The sequence below is a fragment of the Microtus ochrogaster genome, unplaced genomic scaffold (genome assembly GCF_000317375.1).
Source record: "Microtus ochrogaster isolate Prairie Vole_2 unplaced genomic scaffold, MicOch1.0 UNK3, whole genome shotgun sequence".
Classification (NCBI taxonomy): Eukaryota; Metazoa; Chordata; class Mammalia; order Rodentia; family Cricetidae; genus Microtus; species Microtus ochrogaster.
This window is the reverse complement of record NW_004949101.1, coordinates 6313479-6331813: the sequence shown is the minus strand read 5'-3', so window position 1 is coordinate 6331813 and position 18335 is coordinate 6313479. Positions and strand designations below refer to the sequence as shown.

The following is an 18335-nucleotide window of genomic DNA, read 5'->3' as shown; positions in this document are numbered from 1 at the left end:
GCTCCTTGAAATTTTTAATTACCGCGACAAAGAGGGAGTAATTATTAACTTTTGTATCTGAACCACCTCTGCAGATGTTCCTAATGAAATAAAAGAAAGAGGAAAGTCTGTCCCGAGAGGCAGGAGTATGAAATATACAATAGGGAGTTGCAGCTGGGTCGGGGGTTGACTGCGATCTGCGTGAACAATAGATCTAACAGCGGAAGGGTAATTTCATGTCACAGGCTGGATGGGGAAGAAGACATTTGAGTCACAAGACCTATTCCTGGCAGCATCTTCTTAGTTTGAGGGTACTTAGTGTACCCTACAAGTGACGGCAAAATGCGCTTTTAGTCGGGCACTTTGGTGGAGTTAGACACACCAGGGCTGATTAACTTGACAGACTAGATGCTGAGAGAAGGCATGGAATCTCTCCAGAGTTGTCAGGGGTCAAGTTTATCCGAGCAGTACACGGAGCCTGAGATGTGCAGTCAGGAGCTTCGTGGGAGGGCAACATTGATCAATACCTACAGCAGGAGGGAACATGCGGGAAGCCAGGTGGGGAGGAGATACGCTGTGGTAATGGCAGGGAAGGAGTCAGGTGATCCTTCAAAGGGTGCCTGAGCTGCAGGAGTGCACTAATGGGTCAGGAGTGGGGGGCAAACGCCACAGACCGGTACTTTAAACTATAGAAAATGAATGCATTTCCTCGTAGCTAGAGGCTGAAAGAGCAACAATTGGGTATCAGCTGTCCCGGTTTCTTTAGTTTCCCTATCTGGCTCGCAGATGCATTTCCTCTCCTTGGGTATTCAAGTCAACTTTGGTTTCTTCCTACGGATGGTTACCGCCCTAGATTGGAGTTAAAGACTTCATCTTAGCATCTCTTTAAAGTCCTCTTTCCAAGTACATCAATGTTTTAGGCATTAGGAATCCGGCTTTACAGCGCGAAATGGCCGGTTGGGGGGGGGAAGACGCCATTCAGTCTTCACCAGGAGCTCCTTCATCCAGGCTTCCTGTTGCCACGAGGAGGCTGGCCCCTCTGGGGGTCTATCTGGGAGGAAGGTTGTCACCTGCTGGGAGTGTGTCAGGGGAGAAAGGTTGACTGCAGGAAAAGAGGGCCAGTACAGGCTAGACGTGTTCTCTGGGGTTCCACTCAGCGGGACCTGTAGCAAAGGACAAAGCAGAGTAACCTGCCTTGGTCTTGAACGGAATGGCAGATACAGCCAGCCTCTCCACATGTGAAAATGTAAGCTGCCCTGTTTGTTATATTTTTATTATTGCTATATAGATACAATCTCCTGAATCCCTTTACTGTTGCTCATATGTGTATGTGTTTGGAATTGCCCACACAAGATGGGGTAGCCTATGCCATCAGAGGACCAGTTTCCCCAAAACGATGATTCTAATGCTTTCAACAGCCGTTAATTGCCTGTAACTTCCGGATAGAGACCATTATAAAATGTACAACTGGTAAAAATACAGAGAACAACTGGCTGTGCTGAGCTCAGTCCCAGTTAATACATCTACAGCATGACCTGTATGACTAAAGCTCAGAAAAGGGGGTGGAAATTTCTCTATCATAACTGACACCCCCTCCACCCCGTGCCATTCCCACTCCCCATGCCCAGGGTCTCCCAGGATCCCTTTGGTTACAAGCACATGGGAGATGAGCTTGCATTGTCAGAATTTAAAATTGCAGGACAAAAGTCCACATATGCACAGACTTGAATTCTACCCTGAGCATTTGGAATAGCTTCAAGGACCATGACAGAAGTGACATTTGCAAGGGTGTCCGTTTTGATGAATATGAGGCAGACCTAGAAATTAACTTTCATACAAACCTTCCAGCTCAAACCAAAGTAACCTAAAGCTCTTTGGCAACATGGCCATTTTTTTTAAGAGCTGAAGAAAAGTCAAAAGGAGCAATTTATCAAAACAAAACAGAAAGAATCTGAATTGTGTTGCCACAGGAATGACAGATGTAATGGGTTTGCAAACCCCACCCTGCCCCCAATAAAGGATCCTTTTCATGCATGCAGAAGCAATTTCAAAATGCAAAAAGTGCCCTTTAAATGTTTATGAGTTATAAATGCTCTCCAGCTCATCCATACTCTGCTGAGAACATGGCGAGACAATTTCCTTGTTCGGTAATTTGGAGCTAGATGCTTATTTCTGCTGTGGAAGGCTTGAGCGTGAATGTGCTTTGTACCTTTAAGCAAGACCCAGATGGTAATTACTGAAACTTAAAGGAACCTTAATATCCCTGAACAAGGACGACAGAAGGGTCCTGAGAAATCTTTCCAATACAGTTGCTAGAGTAGCCCTCTGACCATTTCTCTTTCGCTGGTTGTCAGAGTCATGGATATTATATGAGGTTTTTTTTTTAAAGCTCATGAACAATTTTATTAGAATTTGAGAGAAAAACAACAGTACAGACAAGCTGAGAATCCTGCCAGCTGCTAGAAACAGAGAAATGGAGAAAAGTCATGCCTTTCAGATTATTCACAGAAGTATGAAAAACCATGAGAAAGCACCAGTTGTCAGAAAGAGCATATTTATAAGTCTCAGCCAGAGACCTAAGTTCAAAGGGCTTTTGGGTCCCAGGGCAAAAGACTTCACCAGAGACACATATGCTGTGGGGTAATGCTCTTGTACACTGTACAGATTTGTCACTCATATTGGTTTAATAAAACTCTGATTGGCCAGTAACCAGGCAGGAAGTATAGGCAGGGTGACCAGACTAGAAGAATTATAGAAAGAGGAAAGCCAGAGATGCAGTCACCAGCCAGATGCAGAGGAAGTAAGATGAGAATGCCTTACTGAGAAAATGTACCAATCTACATAGCTAAACATAGATAAGAATTATGGGCTAATTTAAGTTGTAAGAGCTAGTTAATAATAAGCCTGAGCAATAGGCCAAACTGTTTATAATTAGTGTAAGCCTCTGTGTGCTTACTTGGGACTGAATAACTGTGGAACTGGGTGGGACAAAAAAATATCTGTCTACATACATAACTAACAAATCAAAATAGATACAGATTACTAAGAAAGAAAAAGCAAGCAGATTGAGAGATAGCTTAGTGGTTAAGAGCACTTGTTTCTACAGAGAACTGGTCTTTCGTTCCTGGCACACACCTGATGGTTCACAGCCACTGGAAACTCTAGGTATAGAAACCTTTTCTAGCCCCTGTAGGCATGCATGCACATATACCTGGGCATACACTCACATGTTTACACATTAATAAAAATAAATAAATATTTTTTAAAAAACAAAAAGTGCTCTAAAGAATGGCAAGTGGGCTGGTGAACTGAGAAAAGAGCCCCCAAAAGCATGCAGCCATGCAGTGATAGTATATTACTCTGTACAGCTCCCGCATCCCATACATGTTTCATTGTATTTCGTTGAATTGCATTTTATCAGTCATTTTTATGAGTGTTGCTTTTAAGATAGAAAGAATTTTTTAAAAATCGGGGGTGGGGTTCCTTTTACTAGAAAAGTACCCCTAGTAGGCTCAACTGGCTAGGTCATTATTGTGATCTGGTTTAGAAAACCAGCTTAAGGACCTCTGCTAAAGACCTCTGCTGAGTGACAAAGGCCCCGGATCATTTCACCAGTGAGCTGGGTGCTTACCCAGATAGTCACCACCCCACTTCATGTGAGTTTAAGAGTCAGCCATGGAGAAAGTCAAGAGATTCAAAACTAAGGAGGAGTCCCCACACCTTTTCTCATTTGAGGATAGAGTCAAAAACAGGGCCCCCAAATTCAAGAAGTTCCAGAGAGGTAGTGAGAATGACCCATGGCCTACCATCATGGAAATGAAGGCCTGTGCTTACAACTGCAAAGAACTAACTATGTCATCTACCAAAATGAGCTTCTAGATAACTGCCCAGTCCAGTGGACATTTTGACTTCTGCCTCATGATGCCTTGAACTGTAATTGCCTCGACGGGTTACCTCGTCTAGGGTTAGTAACCGTCTGGCAGTTCAGTTATTCCAGGGTCCCGGAGAGGCACTATCTGGAAGATAAATAGGCTAGGAGAGAAGAAGAAGGCCATGCTACATTTGTCAGAGCCTCCGTTTATTAGAGATGGGGTACAGCTTTATATATGGTAAGGAGTTGGGGGATGGGCACAGGGGTCTGAGCTCTTGCCACGTGGTTCATGTTGGTCACGTGGTCCGTGTTGGTCACGTAGGCAGGAGGTTATCTTCGGCAGATCACTGTAGGCCAAGAAGTCACGAGTTGCCACACCTAGTTCCCTAGATAGTTTGTAATGTGGGGTGGGTACCGCTAACAGATAGCTCTCCAGATAGCTCTCCATCAGCCAATTTGGGTGTGGGGTAGGCTCTGTCAATAGAACGGATTCCTAACACAATTATGGGTGTGGGGTTCTCTGTAGACTCCTCAGGGTGATGGTTCCTGCAATGATTTTAGGAGGAAATTGGCTCCTAACATTGAACAATCACACTATGCTGGATCTTGGGCCCACAGAACTAAAAGAAGGGCTTTAAGACTCTAAGTCCTACCATGTCTCTATGTCCATTGTTAGAGTTGGGGAAACTGATGTTCAGACAGGTTAAGTGGCTTCCTGGGATCAAAAATAACAGGGCAGTGTTAAAAACAAACTGATACACCAGCAGTTGGTAATGTGGAAATAGCTATGAGGAGGCAGAAGACTATCATGGCCCCTAGGATGAGGGTACTCATCCCTATGTGCATATGGCAAACATAATGATTCAGTAACACCCTTGATTAGGAAAAGTGATTGTTACAGCTATGACTAAGGTGTTTGGTCAATGACTTAATTAAAAGAGAAATTGTCCTAGCGGGCCTGACCTTCACTAGCTTTATTTAACGTGTGTGTGTGTGTGTGTGTGTGTGTGTGTGTGTGTGTGTGTGCTCATGCACGCACATCTGTACACCAAAACATCCAATATATTCCACTGAGCTTGTAGAGATAGGACAATTTTGCACTATTGGTTTACTTCTACCTTAATACGTGTTCCAGGTATCAGCCTCAGGTAGCCTGGCTTGTGCAACAAAAATCTTCATCCACAGACTATCCCTTCGCCTAGCCAGATGGGTTCTTTAAAAAGACTATAGAGTCCGGGAATAAGGAACAGCCTGGAGACACTTTTGGTAGGCCAGGAGGAAGTGTAAGACTCCCAGTGTGGGGAGACTCTCACTCAAGTCTTGGGATAACACAACTCTCCCAGTAACTCACAAGAGACCTCTTTGCTGCAATCACAGGAGGTTTATTTGACAGGTACCAGTGCACTGGGGCTGAGACTCATAACCCACGCAGGGGAGGAGTTCTACCTGGGGTAACCGGGAGAAGGAGTTTTTAAAGGAAGAAACCACAGCCCAGTAATCCAAAAGGGGTAGGGAGGGTATCACAGAAAATTCCGAAAATACCAGTGATTATCCTAGGGAGCAACTCCCTGTTTCTCAAGATTATACTCAAGATTACAATCTAACTTTATCTTCAGCTAGTTCCTGAAACTGAACTGACTAATCCTATATTTCTGATTCTTCTCTCCCTGCTTAGATTTTTGGTTCTATTTTTTTCTGCTGGGGGGGGGGAGGGTCTGGATTTATCCAGGTCTTTCAGAAGCAGCCATGTCCATACCCACAGGTAGGAATTACATGTAGTCTCTGTGAGCTAAAAGTCTTGTCTGATGGGCAATGGCTTTAAGTGTGCAGAGTAGAATTCTGCTGACAGCTAGGAAAGGTGGGTTTGGAGGCAAATCCCCAGCCTCAGGTGAAGACTATGATGCAGCTTTTGAGGCTGGCCAGAAGATTCAGGCAGACTGGGCCTGCTTTTCCGGTGTGCTTAGAACAGTTGAGATGGGAAATTCTGTTGTTGAGCCTTTGCTTCTGTGGTGAATCGTTATAGTACAACTGAAAACTGATCCACAGGAAGAGGAAAAGATTGCTCATTGCTTCCCTTACTGTGAGAGTAGGGACTAAAGTGCCACGCTTCTCAACTTCCTGGATTGCTTTCTTAGTTAACCCGCAATGGTTTTGCCCTCTCTATTTCTTTGGCCCCTTCAAAGCATCAAAGAAACTTCAACTGAAGGAGACTCTGCACAGTGGGGCGCTTCATTCTGGACCCAGGATTAGGCACCACACCCAACTTCCTGTTTCATAGAGAGGTCTTTTATTAAGCAGGAAATAAAAGTTCAACTGGCTGCTTTCTGACTCTGGCAGAACACAGCAGGAAGTGACGTTGCAGGTGTAATTTTTAAGAGAAGAAGACAGGAGGTCTGTGTTAGAGCCAACTAGGATGTGGTGATAAAGGAGACAGGGGACTATGAAGAAGGGAAGGGGACAAGGGGAAGAGGGAAAGGTACCAGAGAGAGGGACAAAGGACTGCCTCTGGATAGAGGGGCAACAGATGTGGCACATAGGAAAATGACTGTTTATAAAGGTAAAGGGGGAAACCCCATTTTAGGATTAGGTATTTAATTTTAATTGGGCATGTTGATTAAATAAACCAAAGGGGTCTTCTGGTTTATTGACTTCAATACTTTGATAGCTGGACCTTCATAGTCAACCTCAGGAGGAGGAAGTAGCCAAATAAGAGAATAGACTTTGGCATTTGGATTTAGGGATATAATCTAATGGTCTTTAGCAAGGCAGAGGGAATAGTGGAGAAGGGTAAGGCCTGCCAGAGTCACATATTCGAGTGAGCTACTGTCCCTTCAGCACCTGTCCCAATTCCACACCCTTTCAAAATCTGTCTTTGCTCAAATTTGGTAAATTCTAAAGTTTAAATCAATTATTAGCAGAAACCACTATTTTGAGACCTACCCCTCAGCAGCCTGTGTGGATGAAGCTGTCACTTTGGTTTTAGGAAGGCAGCAATTTCACCCCAGCAATCCATGGTAACCCTCAGTTGTGCCAGAATTTACACCAATTCTCGGAATGGCAGTGGGCAGGCCACTTCCATGGATCCAAATCCTTGCATTCTCCCATTCTTACTGAATACAGGCTAATCTCGGGCATGTCAGCTGTCCTATGACTGCTGGCTGTGAAAAATAGAGGTCAGCTCCAGATACTCCCAGCATGCCTCCCGTATAACCTCCTCAACCACAGTGGATGTAATTCTGAAAAAGATTAATAGTACTTATGTCATCATATTTATGGGGCATGAAACCCCCCACTGTGGATTAATGGATATCTGGGTGAAAGAAATATATCTTTACTCCTGTATGCCTTGATGGGTGAGCAGAAGTTGGCATCAGTGGAAATATATGGAGAGATCGCCTTTCAAAGGTCAGACTTTAAAGGACTTTTCTGACCTCTAAGTCAATGAAAATAGATTTTTGATTATTGACCAAGACAACTGCAGCATAGACTTCCAACCTTTAAATAAAAAATCTTGTTGAAGTAAAGCTTACTCACAGTTCCTGAGTGTACAGCTTTATAAATTTTTACAAACTGAACATTATGTCCAGGGAACCAGCATCCAAAAAAAAAAAAAAAAGATGATAGACATTATCTAGCATGCCTTCCAGCATCACACACCATAAAATAATTGCTATGATAACTTCTAACCGCACAACTGATTTAACCTACTTCTAAACACATCTGGACATCATAGACATGGAATTATCCTGTGCATTCCACTCCTGATAGGTTTTTATACCGCATTGTACCCTTTATTCATGTTTTATATGTACCTGAGAACTTTTTTATTTTCATTAGTTTGTAATATTCTGTGACTATATACTGATATGTTTATACATTTCTGACCATTTAAGCAGCTCCTAAATTTGAGATATTAAAAGAGTAATGATGATCATTCTGGGGTCCTGCTTCAGGAGAACATATCAGCTGAATGTGAACCTAGGATTGAAATTGCAAGGTTGTGCTGTGTGAATATATTTACTTAATTTAGTATTGTTAAAAGCTTCTCAAAGTGGTTGTACTCACTTTTATTTCTCAGAGTTGGTGTGGGATGTCCTTCTGTAAGTTGCAAATGTGTTGCTTTTATTGATTGATGAATAAAGCTGCTTTGGCCTATTGCAGGGCAGAATGTATCTAGGTTAGAAAGCCAACCTGAATACAGGGGAAAAGAGGGCAGAGTCTAAAGAGATACCAACAGCTACTGTAGGAGAAAGATGTCAGAGCATCTATGGTAAGCCACACGTGGCGATACACAGATTAATATAAATGGGTTAATTTAAATGTAAGAGCTAGCCAGTAGTAATTCTGAACCATTGGCCAGACAATTTATTGAATATTGCATTTTTATTTTAGAGAGCTATTATTAGGTTTTAATCCATATTAGTGTATAGGATGCCAACGTTGCTGTTGTAAAGCCATTGAACACCCAGTGGGAAAATTCTATCATTGAACTGGAGAGTCAAGGGACTCAGTATCATAAGAGAAAATGACAGTGTCCCCTTCTACTGTTTAAAGTCTATTTAAAGGCCTTCTAGCAAATGTAACAGGAAGTCTACCTGGTCACTATCTTATTTTTTTTTAAACAATTTGAAAAAGTGCCTGGTATATAGCCACATCTTGGTCAAGTGTGTTTGCCGAACTGTGAACTTTACAAATATGTCTAAAGTTACAAATTACATGTGAGGACCTGTGCCATGAACATGTGAGACAAAGGACCTGTGGGTGTTGCCTGGTTCTTTAAAAGACACTCGTTTGCAGTATCATGAAGAGTAGGTCAGGTGGTAAATTCCAGAACAAATTTATGTTGTGCTTTAGAATGTGGATCAAGTGGAACTTACCGGTCAATTGTTGATACAAAATGAGTCATTTTAAGTATGTGACATTAGTTACAGAAGAGGAGATATACACTTTAGGAAGTTCTATGAGAAGACCTACTAGGCTGGGACTCACAGATATTCATCTGAAGGAAGTAATTAGGAACTAAATCTCCTTGACAAATTATACATCTCTGAAAATTATTATTTTTTGTGCTTCACTGAGTTTCTCTGGGTGATATAATACTCACTGAACTGATACAAAGACTATATCAGTTGGAGTTTAACCAGAGAAGTATAATACTGTGAGTTATATAGGAAGTAAAGATCTCTCTGTCTCTGTCTCTCTGTGTGTGTTTAATTAACAATACCTTATACAATAATGGCAAAGTGGAAAATACATGTTCAGAGTGGGGTACTCCAGGTCAGAGGAACAGTCCTAACTGAGGCTTATAAGCTAGACTCCTGAAGAATGTTTGGGATATGTCAGTAGAGTGTATGGTCCAGAAACAATTAATGGGAGAGAAGAAAAACTTCATGGAAGCTGTGATGAAAACTGGAACCCACGGGGACAAAGTGGCATGTCGTCATTGCTTTGGTACCCATACTGCAACGTTCTGTAAAAGGACTCGAGATGCATGTGTGCAAAGCTCAGAATTGAGAGAAGCTGAGGAAGAGATCAGAAAAAGCTGTAGAAGCCTACAGTTGTTGCTTCCCAAAGTGGTCCTCAAGAACAGACACAACCTGCCTGGAGCTCTAAAGACCCCTTCTTAGTGCAAGCTGTGGCTATGTTTCTGATCTGTAAATCCCGAGGAACTGTCCCATGGTGAGCTCTAATCCAGAGTCATTCACAGAAATGTAGGTCTAGTTTACTGAATCCATACAGTACAAAAGAACTGCAAGGAGAGACTACACCAGCTACGGATGAGACCTTTGGTATTATACAACTTGAAAATGGAGGACCCATCCACTGTCCTATATCTAGGGGCAGGCCTAGAAATTCAATGGCATAGGTCTCCTTCCGGGTAATATCAAAGAGGAAAATTTGGTATTTCAAGTCAAGTTATATTATTAATTAATTTTCTGGTACTACAAAAAGGCCACTCAATTGCTGGGTGTTATACGGCATGGTATGTGGGCTATATGCCCTGTAAACTGAAGGCAACTCAATAATAGGTGAATGAATGGTTTCTCAAGAACCATCATTTTGTGAAATTATCCAATGGCTTTAAGAAAAAGATAAGTTAGTACCATTCTGAGCTGTCAAAGGTTCTCTTAGAAGTCATCCAGGGTTAGAAAGAAATACACAAGACTTTCCTCCTCCATGCGAGACAGATTCCCAATCTCTCGGCCATGTAACAAATGTCCCGTGTCTGTCTTCTCCCACAAAGGTGGTTTCTATCAGTGTGATCCATTCAATCTGAGCTTCTCGACAGGTGTAAAGTACCAAAGAGCTGTAAAAGCAAGACTCAAAAAGGGTACTAGGATTAGTCGGGAAGATGTCAAGTCTGTCATTACATGTTTCCATGTCTTTGCTTATGGATTTGCAGTGAGTGTCTAGCTGGAGTACCTCTTCTCTGCTCCCTGTATATCTGCTGGGTGGCCCAAATGCCTGGAGCTGAAATCATGGAAAGGCCACCCCCTTCCAGCTGGAGCTGTTGCCAAAATAGCTGCATGTGGGTTCTCCACATGTTCTTGCTACTTGTACAAGTTATGAAGTTTGTATATAGGAAGTGTCCTCTCAAGAGTACTAGATGAGATCTGCATTCTCTTACTCATAAGCCACTTAACATCAATCCTTCATGGCCACATGCCTCCCAGACTTAAGAAATGGGAGTTTAGATCCCACCCCTCAGCAAGAGAAGTACCATCATCTTTATTGTACTATAAAGAGAACCATGGGATGAGGAAGTATCAGTACTTGAAGGACTTTAAAAATAGACTTTTCAAGTGGAGCTTTATGCAATAGTGCCCTAGAAAATACATGTGCACAAGGGAATACAAATATGCAATCAGTATATAATGAATGAAGGCAACGCTTGGCTTCCATTTGCTGGCAGAATGCTTTTCACAGTGCTAGGCCTGTAAGTCAGGACAGTTAACTAGAAAACCTAACTATTTTAAAATTAAAATTTTCAAACTTCAGCATCCATTTTTTCCCTGGGGAAAATTAACTGGGCTGATGAATTCTGGGGCCCATATCATTCCCATAGTCATCAAGCCTACTATCTAGAAGTAGATTATGATCCCTTGCAATATTTAGATAATCTTCATCTGAACTTGGTGGTATTTGAAGTTGGTAGCAGAAAATAGCATTGCTACTAAAAGAGCCCCCACCATGAGAATACACACACTCATTCACACTTGTTTGCACACACACACATAAGAGACATAATGATTAAAAAATTATGTGATTTGTTGTTCTTAAGGATAAATGTGAGAGGACACAAAATTGTTTAAGTTTTTAGTAAATCAAAATTTCTTGGTTTTGACTTCTGGTCACAGCTAGATGATTTAGAAGCATAAAGGAAAAATAATCAACACTCAGAGGTGCACAAGAATAATTATGGGCTCTGGAAGCACCAAGTGCTTCTGCAGAGCTAGAAAACTGAGTCTGGCTCAGGGAACACAAGATAATCTTATCAACTTTAGAGTCTTTAATTGTGAAGTTTTCCAAACATGGAAAAAAATAGAGAAAATAGTTTATTCATATACTTCCTCCCACAGTTAATGGCTGCTAGCTATGTGTCATGTTGTCTCAAATCTCTTTACTTTCTAATAACTAATGTGTTAATGACTCAAATCCCCTCCCTTTGCAGAAATCACAGCCATCTTTAAACCATATGTTAGAAGACATGACAGAAAAACACAATGCACTAAGAACTGAGGTGTTCTGAACAGCAGCAGCATTTCACAGGTTGGGCAGACTGCCTGCACTGTGGACCACCATTCAGAGAGCATGAGGAGGCTTTTGTAGGGTAGACATGGATGCAAGGAAAAATGATGTTTGCTCCATAGTGGAGCTGCTGCCTTATCAAATTGTTGCACTGAAGAACTGAGCTAGGTGACAGGTGGCAGATTATGATTAGTTGAGTTCAAGTTTCTTTTTTTCTGTGCTTCTTTGGGTTGCTCATAAGAGAACACAGGACCACTTAGCCCAATGTCCTTGCACTTCGTTATTTTACTATTACTCGTAGATGGATCCCTACATTGTTGTAACTTTATGTTTTTTAAAATGATGTAGAAAAGGTTTTACACAAACTGCCCTTTGACGACACATTTTTGTCATTCAACAAGGTTTTTGGCTTTGCCACTAGGTGTAAACATTTCATAAGGAGTATGTGCATGAACAGACTTAAACGCTGGCTTTTATCTAAAATTATAGTTCACCTGGAAAATGATTTGATAGGGAGCCTGTACTTTTGATGTATATAGGCAGTATTAATGATATAGAAGTAGGACTGGACATCCTACTCAAAAGTGAAAGTAGGAAAAAAGAAATCTACCCATTTGAACCCTGTCTTACTATTTTTAAGGCCAGGTTCCTTTGTTTGTTTTGTACAGGAATCAATGAGGCAATCAGAAGGTAGCTTGTTCTTTATGGAATGGAATTCCAGTGACTGGCCAGGAGGCGGTCCAGCCTTGTTGAGGCAAGACTCATGAAAAGATTAGGGAGTGATGCCTCTGGACTCGCTCATGTCACATGATTTCACAGCTCCATGTGACCCCCTGCTATCTCTCACACCAGAACATCTTTGTTGCTGAATGAAAACTCTTATCAGAGTGGCAGGATCTGCATCCCATATGGTGGAAGAGTGGAAGGGTTAGGTGGTTGACATCCATTTAGGTTCTTTCTTGTCCTGCTTCATGCCCATCCCACATCTACCCCCCACTTCCACAAGAAATGCTTTGATGTCTTATTCAGTTGTCCATTGTGCCTTGACAGAGTGTTTCTAAACTTTATTTCTCATTGTTGAAGAAAGGAAATGAAGAAGTACCCATGTTCCCGACACAAAATTGAGTTCCCAGTTAATATGAAACACGGGTGAGCTACTGTAGAAGGAGCGGAAGGCTGCGTTCCTGCCGCCTGGCTCCCGGCCGCTTGGCTAGCTTATTCCCTGAAATAACAACACACAGATTGTATTCTTTTAAGCACTGCCTGGCCCATTAGTTTCAGCCTCTTATTGGCTAATTATCACATCTTACTTTAATCCATATTTAGTAATCTGTGTAGCACCATGAGGTGGTGGCTTACCGGGAAAGATCTTAACCTGTATCTGTCTCAGAGAGGAGAGGCATGGCAACTGCCTCATTGCCCTTCTTCCCAGCATTCTGTTCTGTCTACTCTACCCACCTTTGTTCTGACCTATCAGGCCAAGCAGTTTCTTTATTAATTAACCAATGAAAGCAACACATAGAAGACCCACCTACATCAAGCTACTGTGTGTAGTCCATTTCTTCTTTCTCGTTGACACACTATTCTTGAATATTTCAAGTCCACCTGTGCTGATACTCTCTCAAAGTAGAAAACACAAGAGATGATGCACACATTTTTCTTCTGAAGTGACTGTTACCTAACAATATCCACCAAATTAAGTGTTCACAGACCCTGTGTTACTATTGACTAGCATTTAATTTCTGCAGCCATTTTGAATATGTTTGGCTAGAAGCAAGTGACTTCATTTAAATTAAACTCATGGAAACTTTTTAGGCCACATTCAAAGATAACGGGTTTGAGGACTGTATTTGTTTAACAAGATCAGTAAAAAGAATACTTGGTTTACTGGTGTGCTTCACTGACACTCGTCAGTCTGCCTCTCCCGTGGCTGTTTTAGAGACGATAAGGTCCAGGTACCCCTGTCAGAATCTCAGCATTAGTTAGAGCTTGCTGCAACGTGGCTTACCGTCATTTGTTATTTCTTCTTTATGTAGCATCTCTCCCCTGAAAGCACCCTTGACTTCTTTATAAACAGAGCATGCACACTCAAGTGAATGCTCACACATAACTCAAGTGTCCACACACACACACACACACACTCACACCCTTACACATCATCTGATACAGTTCATACTCCACAATGAAATATCTGTATGAAGCTTTCATAATAATTTTTATCTATTCTTGTTGGGTCCAAGGGGGTCATGCATAGATGGGGGACAGACCACCAAAGTCTATTAAACCAGAAGGAAAATTTATTTCAGGAAAAAAATTAAAAATTAAAAAAAAATCTCCATGGTGCACATAAAACTTATCAGCTAGCTGAGACCACAGCCAGAGAGGGACTTGTAAGGTTGTGGCAGATTACAGTTTCTGAACTCCCCCCTTTTATAACAAGAAACATCAAGATTTAGGCAATAACAAAGGAAATTTGATAATTTTGAGGTAAAACTCAGATACAAATTGTCCTTCTTTGCAATTCTCATTAACAGAGTTTTTTTTAAATTAAACTAGTGTTTGTATTTAGTTTATTGTTTCTCTCTGGCACTTTCTGATGGTGTCCACCAAAGCTCTGCACTCCACTGATTTAGCCGGTTTCATGTATGAGACGGGTATGGGAAAATACACAACCAAAAAGTCAGGTATATCCCATCATTTAAAAGTTAACTCAGTTCACATCAATTGCTGGTCAGGAGTGGCTGGGGGGAGGCAGGTTATCTAAAATATCTGAAAGCTGAACCTCAGTTTGCAGAGAGCCGCTTCAGCCTTACAGACAGAGCTATGGGTTGTAAAGCAAAGTAACCCACTGTGAACAGTTAGTCGGTAAGCTGCCAAGAAAGCTGCTGACAGCCTGCTCTCATTCTCCTAGACTTACAACTTTGTATTTCTTTATTTCTGTATTTTTATTCTTGGACTCTTCAGTTCTAACACTGTGCTTTGAGTAAACACCTGCCGTATTTCCTTCGACTTCAAGAGTTTATTGTTTGCCTCCAGGTGGACCGAATCATCTTCTGTGTCTTCCTAGAAGTTGACTTCAAGATCTACAAGAAGAAAATGAGCGAGTTCTTCCCTGTTGGTGAGTAAAGCCATGTGTTCCTTTGGGATCAAGGGTGGAAGCTGATGAGCTCCCTTGGCCTGTTGTTTCATTTGCTCTCCCCAAATCTATTCTGACTATAATGTCTGTGTTTATGGTTAGCCTGGAAGCATATGGCACAGTTTCCAAGAGGGACAAGAGGTGAGCAGGCCCTAAACTTACCCCACCCCATGAGGTCATTGCATTGTGTGAGGCAAGTCATCATACGTCTTGACTCAGTTCCTCACATCAACTGAGGGTTGGACCAAATGATCCCTAAAGGGCATTCCTCCAAGCCCATATTGCACAATCCAGTTCTCCCTCACCTTGTAAGACTTTTCCAGACTGCATGCAGACAGCAACCATGTTAAGCTCTTTTGTTGAAAATTGTAGGAAGCCCATTAGTATTTATAGTCAGAATTCAGACTTTCTTGTATTTCCTCCTCATTTTACCCAATTTTTCTCTTTGAACTGCAGTGACTGTATGGTCCTTTCTAAGCCAGTCTGAGAATGGTCGTCACTCACCTTACTTCACACTTCTTTTCGGAATGTAGACGAGGCCTAGGGGTTACTAAAGAACCTTGAGTAATGGATTTCAGACTGAATGTACCATTAGTTGGGCTGGGGCAATTTGAATATTTTCCTGTCCTCCCTCTCACAGCCTGTTAAGGCTAAGGCTTGTTTAATGCCTTGTTACTTTTATGGTCCTGGGGCCCAGAGTGCTTTCCTTAGCCATGCTAAGCATTGCTTGTAGAAAATTTCAAGCTTCTGTGGGCATTCATAGTAAACATTTGGAAGCTGGCTTTCCCCACCCCACCCCCTTTCATTTCTTTTTTGGTTTCTAGATCCATTACAAGTGGTTTTTCATGCAATGAGTAGTAAATCTGGTTGGTAGGAAGGAACTAATAAAGGGTGTTGTGTATACTCCTCTCAAGCAATCTTTCACAGCCAAGTCAGGAAGAGCAGGCTCCACCCACAGGTCCAAGAGGACTTGGGTTAGCTGGGTCAAGCAGTGGTTAAAATAAAGTAAAAAGATAGTGTCAACTCTCTGCTGATGCTCTATGTGGATGGACCAAGTTCTTTAGTTTTTTCCCTAATCTTATAATTAAGCAACAAATCTGCTTTAAAAAAACAACTAAGGCCTGGAAAGAATTTTCTTTACTGAAATATAATGTAAATTCTTCAGACTCCCCTATGATAGAAGCTTGTTGTGGCACTGATATCCCCCCTTTTCTTCTCCCTTCTCCCTCCTTTCTATATATTTATATGTTTCGGTATCTCGATACTTTATAGTGTTAGGCACTAATTGCTATTTAATAAGCGGTTGCTGAGTTTGAGATCAGTTTAATAAATGCTTCTCTCTGTAGCCTGGCAGTTTCCTTTCTGTTTCAATCTTCTCTTTCTGTGGGTTCTCCAAATTTCCTCTAGAACCTGGGTGAGCTCATTGGTGCTTGTGTTTCTGATTATTTTTAAAAGGAAGTGTCCATTGGGAGAAATTGTAACTTTTATGGTCTGTGTAATATAAATTTTCTCATGCCTGGTCAGTATCAGTTTATGAGCTTTTAGACTCTTCAAGATGTTTAGAAATACTGATATCATACTCATTTTCATGTCTTATCAGCCCGAAGATATTTACAAAAATATAGGGCACAGATATCCCACTGCAAACTTTAAAAAGTAAGACAGCCTAATGTTTTGGGGTCTAAAGTTTCTTTGTAACTGTGCAAATAAACTATCGTTTGAAACATTGCTGCTTTAGATGAATCCAAAAACTCATCTCAGTGCTTGCACAAGTAAAATAATAACAAAATCATTCTCAGTTTCACATAAATGTTTCAAAGCACACTATGCTTATGAAATTATTCCCCCAAATAATTATAATAGTAAATACAATTCAAGCTAAATGTCAAAATCTCCAACAATGCTAGCATATTTATAAATATTGAGGTATCAGAAATTTGTAAATCCTGTTCAAAATGTGAAATTAAGGCTATGTCTAATAGAATATGTGACTGCTAATAGAAATGGTATATATCATCAGTCTTTAATCTGAATTTATGCTTAATTCATAACCATATCATCTTTGATTCAAAAATAACTTTTTCTGACTTGGCATATATAAAATAGATATATCTATTTCCCCAGATTATCTCTAACTAGGGGTTTAGTTTTCCCAATACAAAGATAGTTAAAATAGTTCACAAAAGTCATTTTTTTTTATGTGTAAACATGCTTTTTTGTTTTGGGATACTTTGAGCTCAGGTTTATAAAGTCCACAACCAGAAATCTGAGACCAAAGACAGCAGCATCAGTGCAAGTTAAAGTGGAAAAGAACACACTGCAGACCAAGCTGTAGTCAAAGCCTCTGTTGTCCAGAAACTTAGGTCCCAAGCGCTACTGTCAGCTTTTCTGCATTCCATTTAAATTACAAAACAAAAATTGGCAAAGAAAGATGGATTTGTTCATAGATGCACCAATATGGCCTGGGGTGGGAGTAAAAAAGTGCAATTTTCCTTCTCTTTGTGCCTGGGGCTGTCTGACACTTACAGAAAGCCATGACACAGAGGCTGGAACTGTGGCAGTTTAACTGTGAAGCAGGCTATTCAGTCCTTCTCTGTGGGAAGGGGTCCTGGGTACCAGGTTACCTCTGTTCCCTCTATTCTATACTAAAGAAAATGGGGTCTTAAATGTCCCTTACTTTTGTAAGAAAATTAATCAGAACAGAACAAGAATTCTGTGGGATGTGAGACCCCCCACTGCTCTGGACCTGCCAGAGTTCTTTGTCCCTCAGTCCATTCCTTGAATCCATAGTGGGCATCCTGTGTATTTTTTCTTTGGATGTCAACTTTGAGTTCCAACTCCTGTACGTCTGTTTAGTATATTCACTTTGAATGAATAAATAAATAAATAAATAAATAAATAAATAAATAAATAAGACAGTCTGATAGACAGTGGGAGAGGATTCAAGTGTCTTTTCTTAGACCTGTGGGTCATGACCCCTTTGGGGCTGAACTACCCTTTTATAGGGGTTGTGTATCAGATATTGACATTATGATTCATAACAGTAGTAAAATCACAGATATGAAGTAGGGATGAGATAATTTTATGGTTGGGGGGTTACACAACATGAAGAACTATATAAATATTAAAGGGTCACAGCATTAGGAAAGTTGAGAACCACTGCCTTAGACTATCTTCTCCCCAGTCAAGATCTGGCCTTTAGCATAGGATCAAAATTATGATATTTGCTGTAGGAATAACTTAGAGACTTGTTTGTTTTGTCTTGTTTTCAAACAGACACCATTGCTTTTTTTTTTTTTACGTTCCTTTTACTTATTCTTCTCTCATAAAATACATTCTGACCACAGCCTCCTCTCCTCCCCCACCATCTTCTCTCTCCCCCTCACCTACTACTCCTCCATTTCCCTTCAAAAAAGTTCAGGCCTTTCAGGGTTATCAATCAAACATGGCTTAACAAGATGCAATAAGACTAGACACAAATCTTCATGTCAAGGCTGGACAAGGTAACACAGTAGAAGGATAACGGTCCCAAGAGCAGGCAAAGGAGTCAGAGACACCACCATTCCCAAGAATAGGATTTACACACGCACATACACACCT

At 41.1% G+C, this 18335-nt stretch overlaps 1 protein-coding gene across 1 annotated transcript in view; it reads left to right on the top strand.

Annotated features, from left to right (window-relative positions):
• The window catches only part of Macrod2 (MACRO domain containing 2), a 1889857-nt gene that overhangs the window by 1685642 nt on the left and 185880 nt on the right, over window positions 1-18335 (top strand). The window contains exon 9 of the mRNA XM_026788524.1: window positions 14636-14717. Within this exon, the coding sequence (XP_026644325.1) occupies window positions 14636-14717 (82 nt within the window). The remainder of the gene's footprint in view (window positions 1-14635; window positions 14718-18335) is intronic.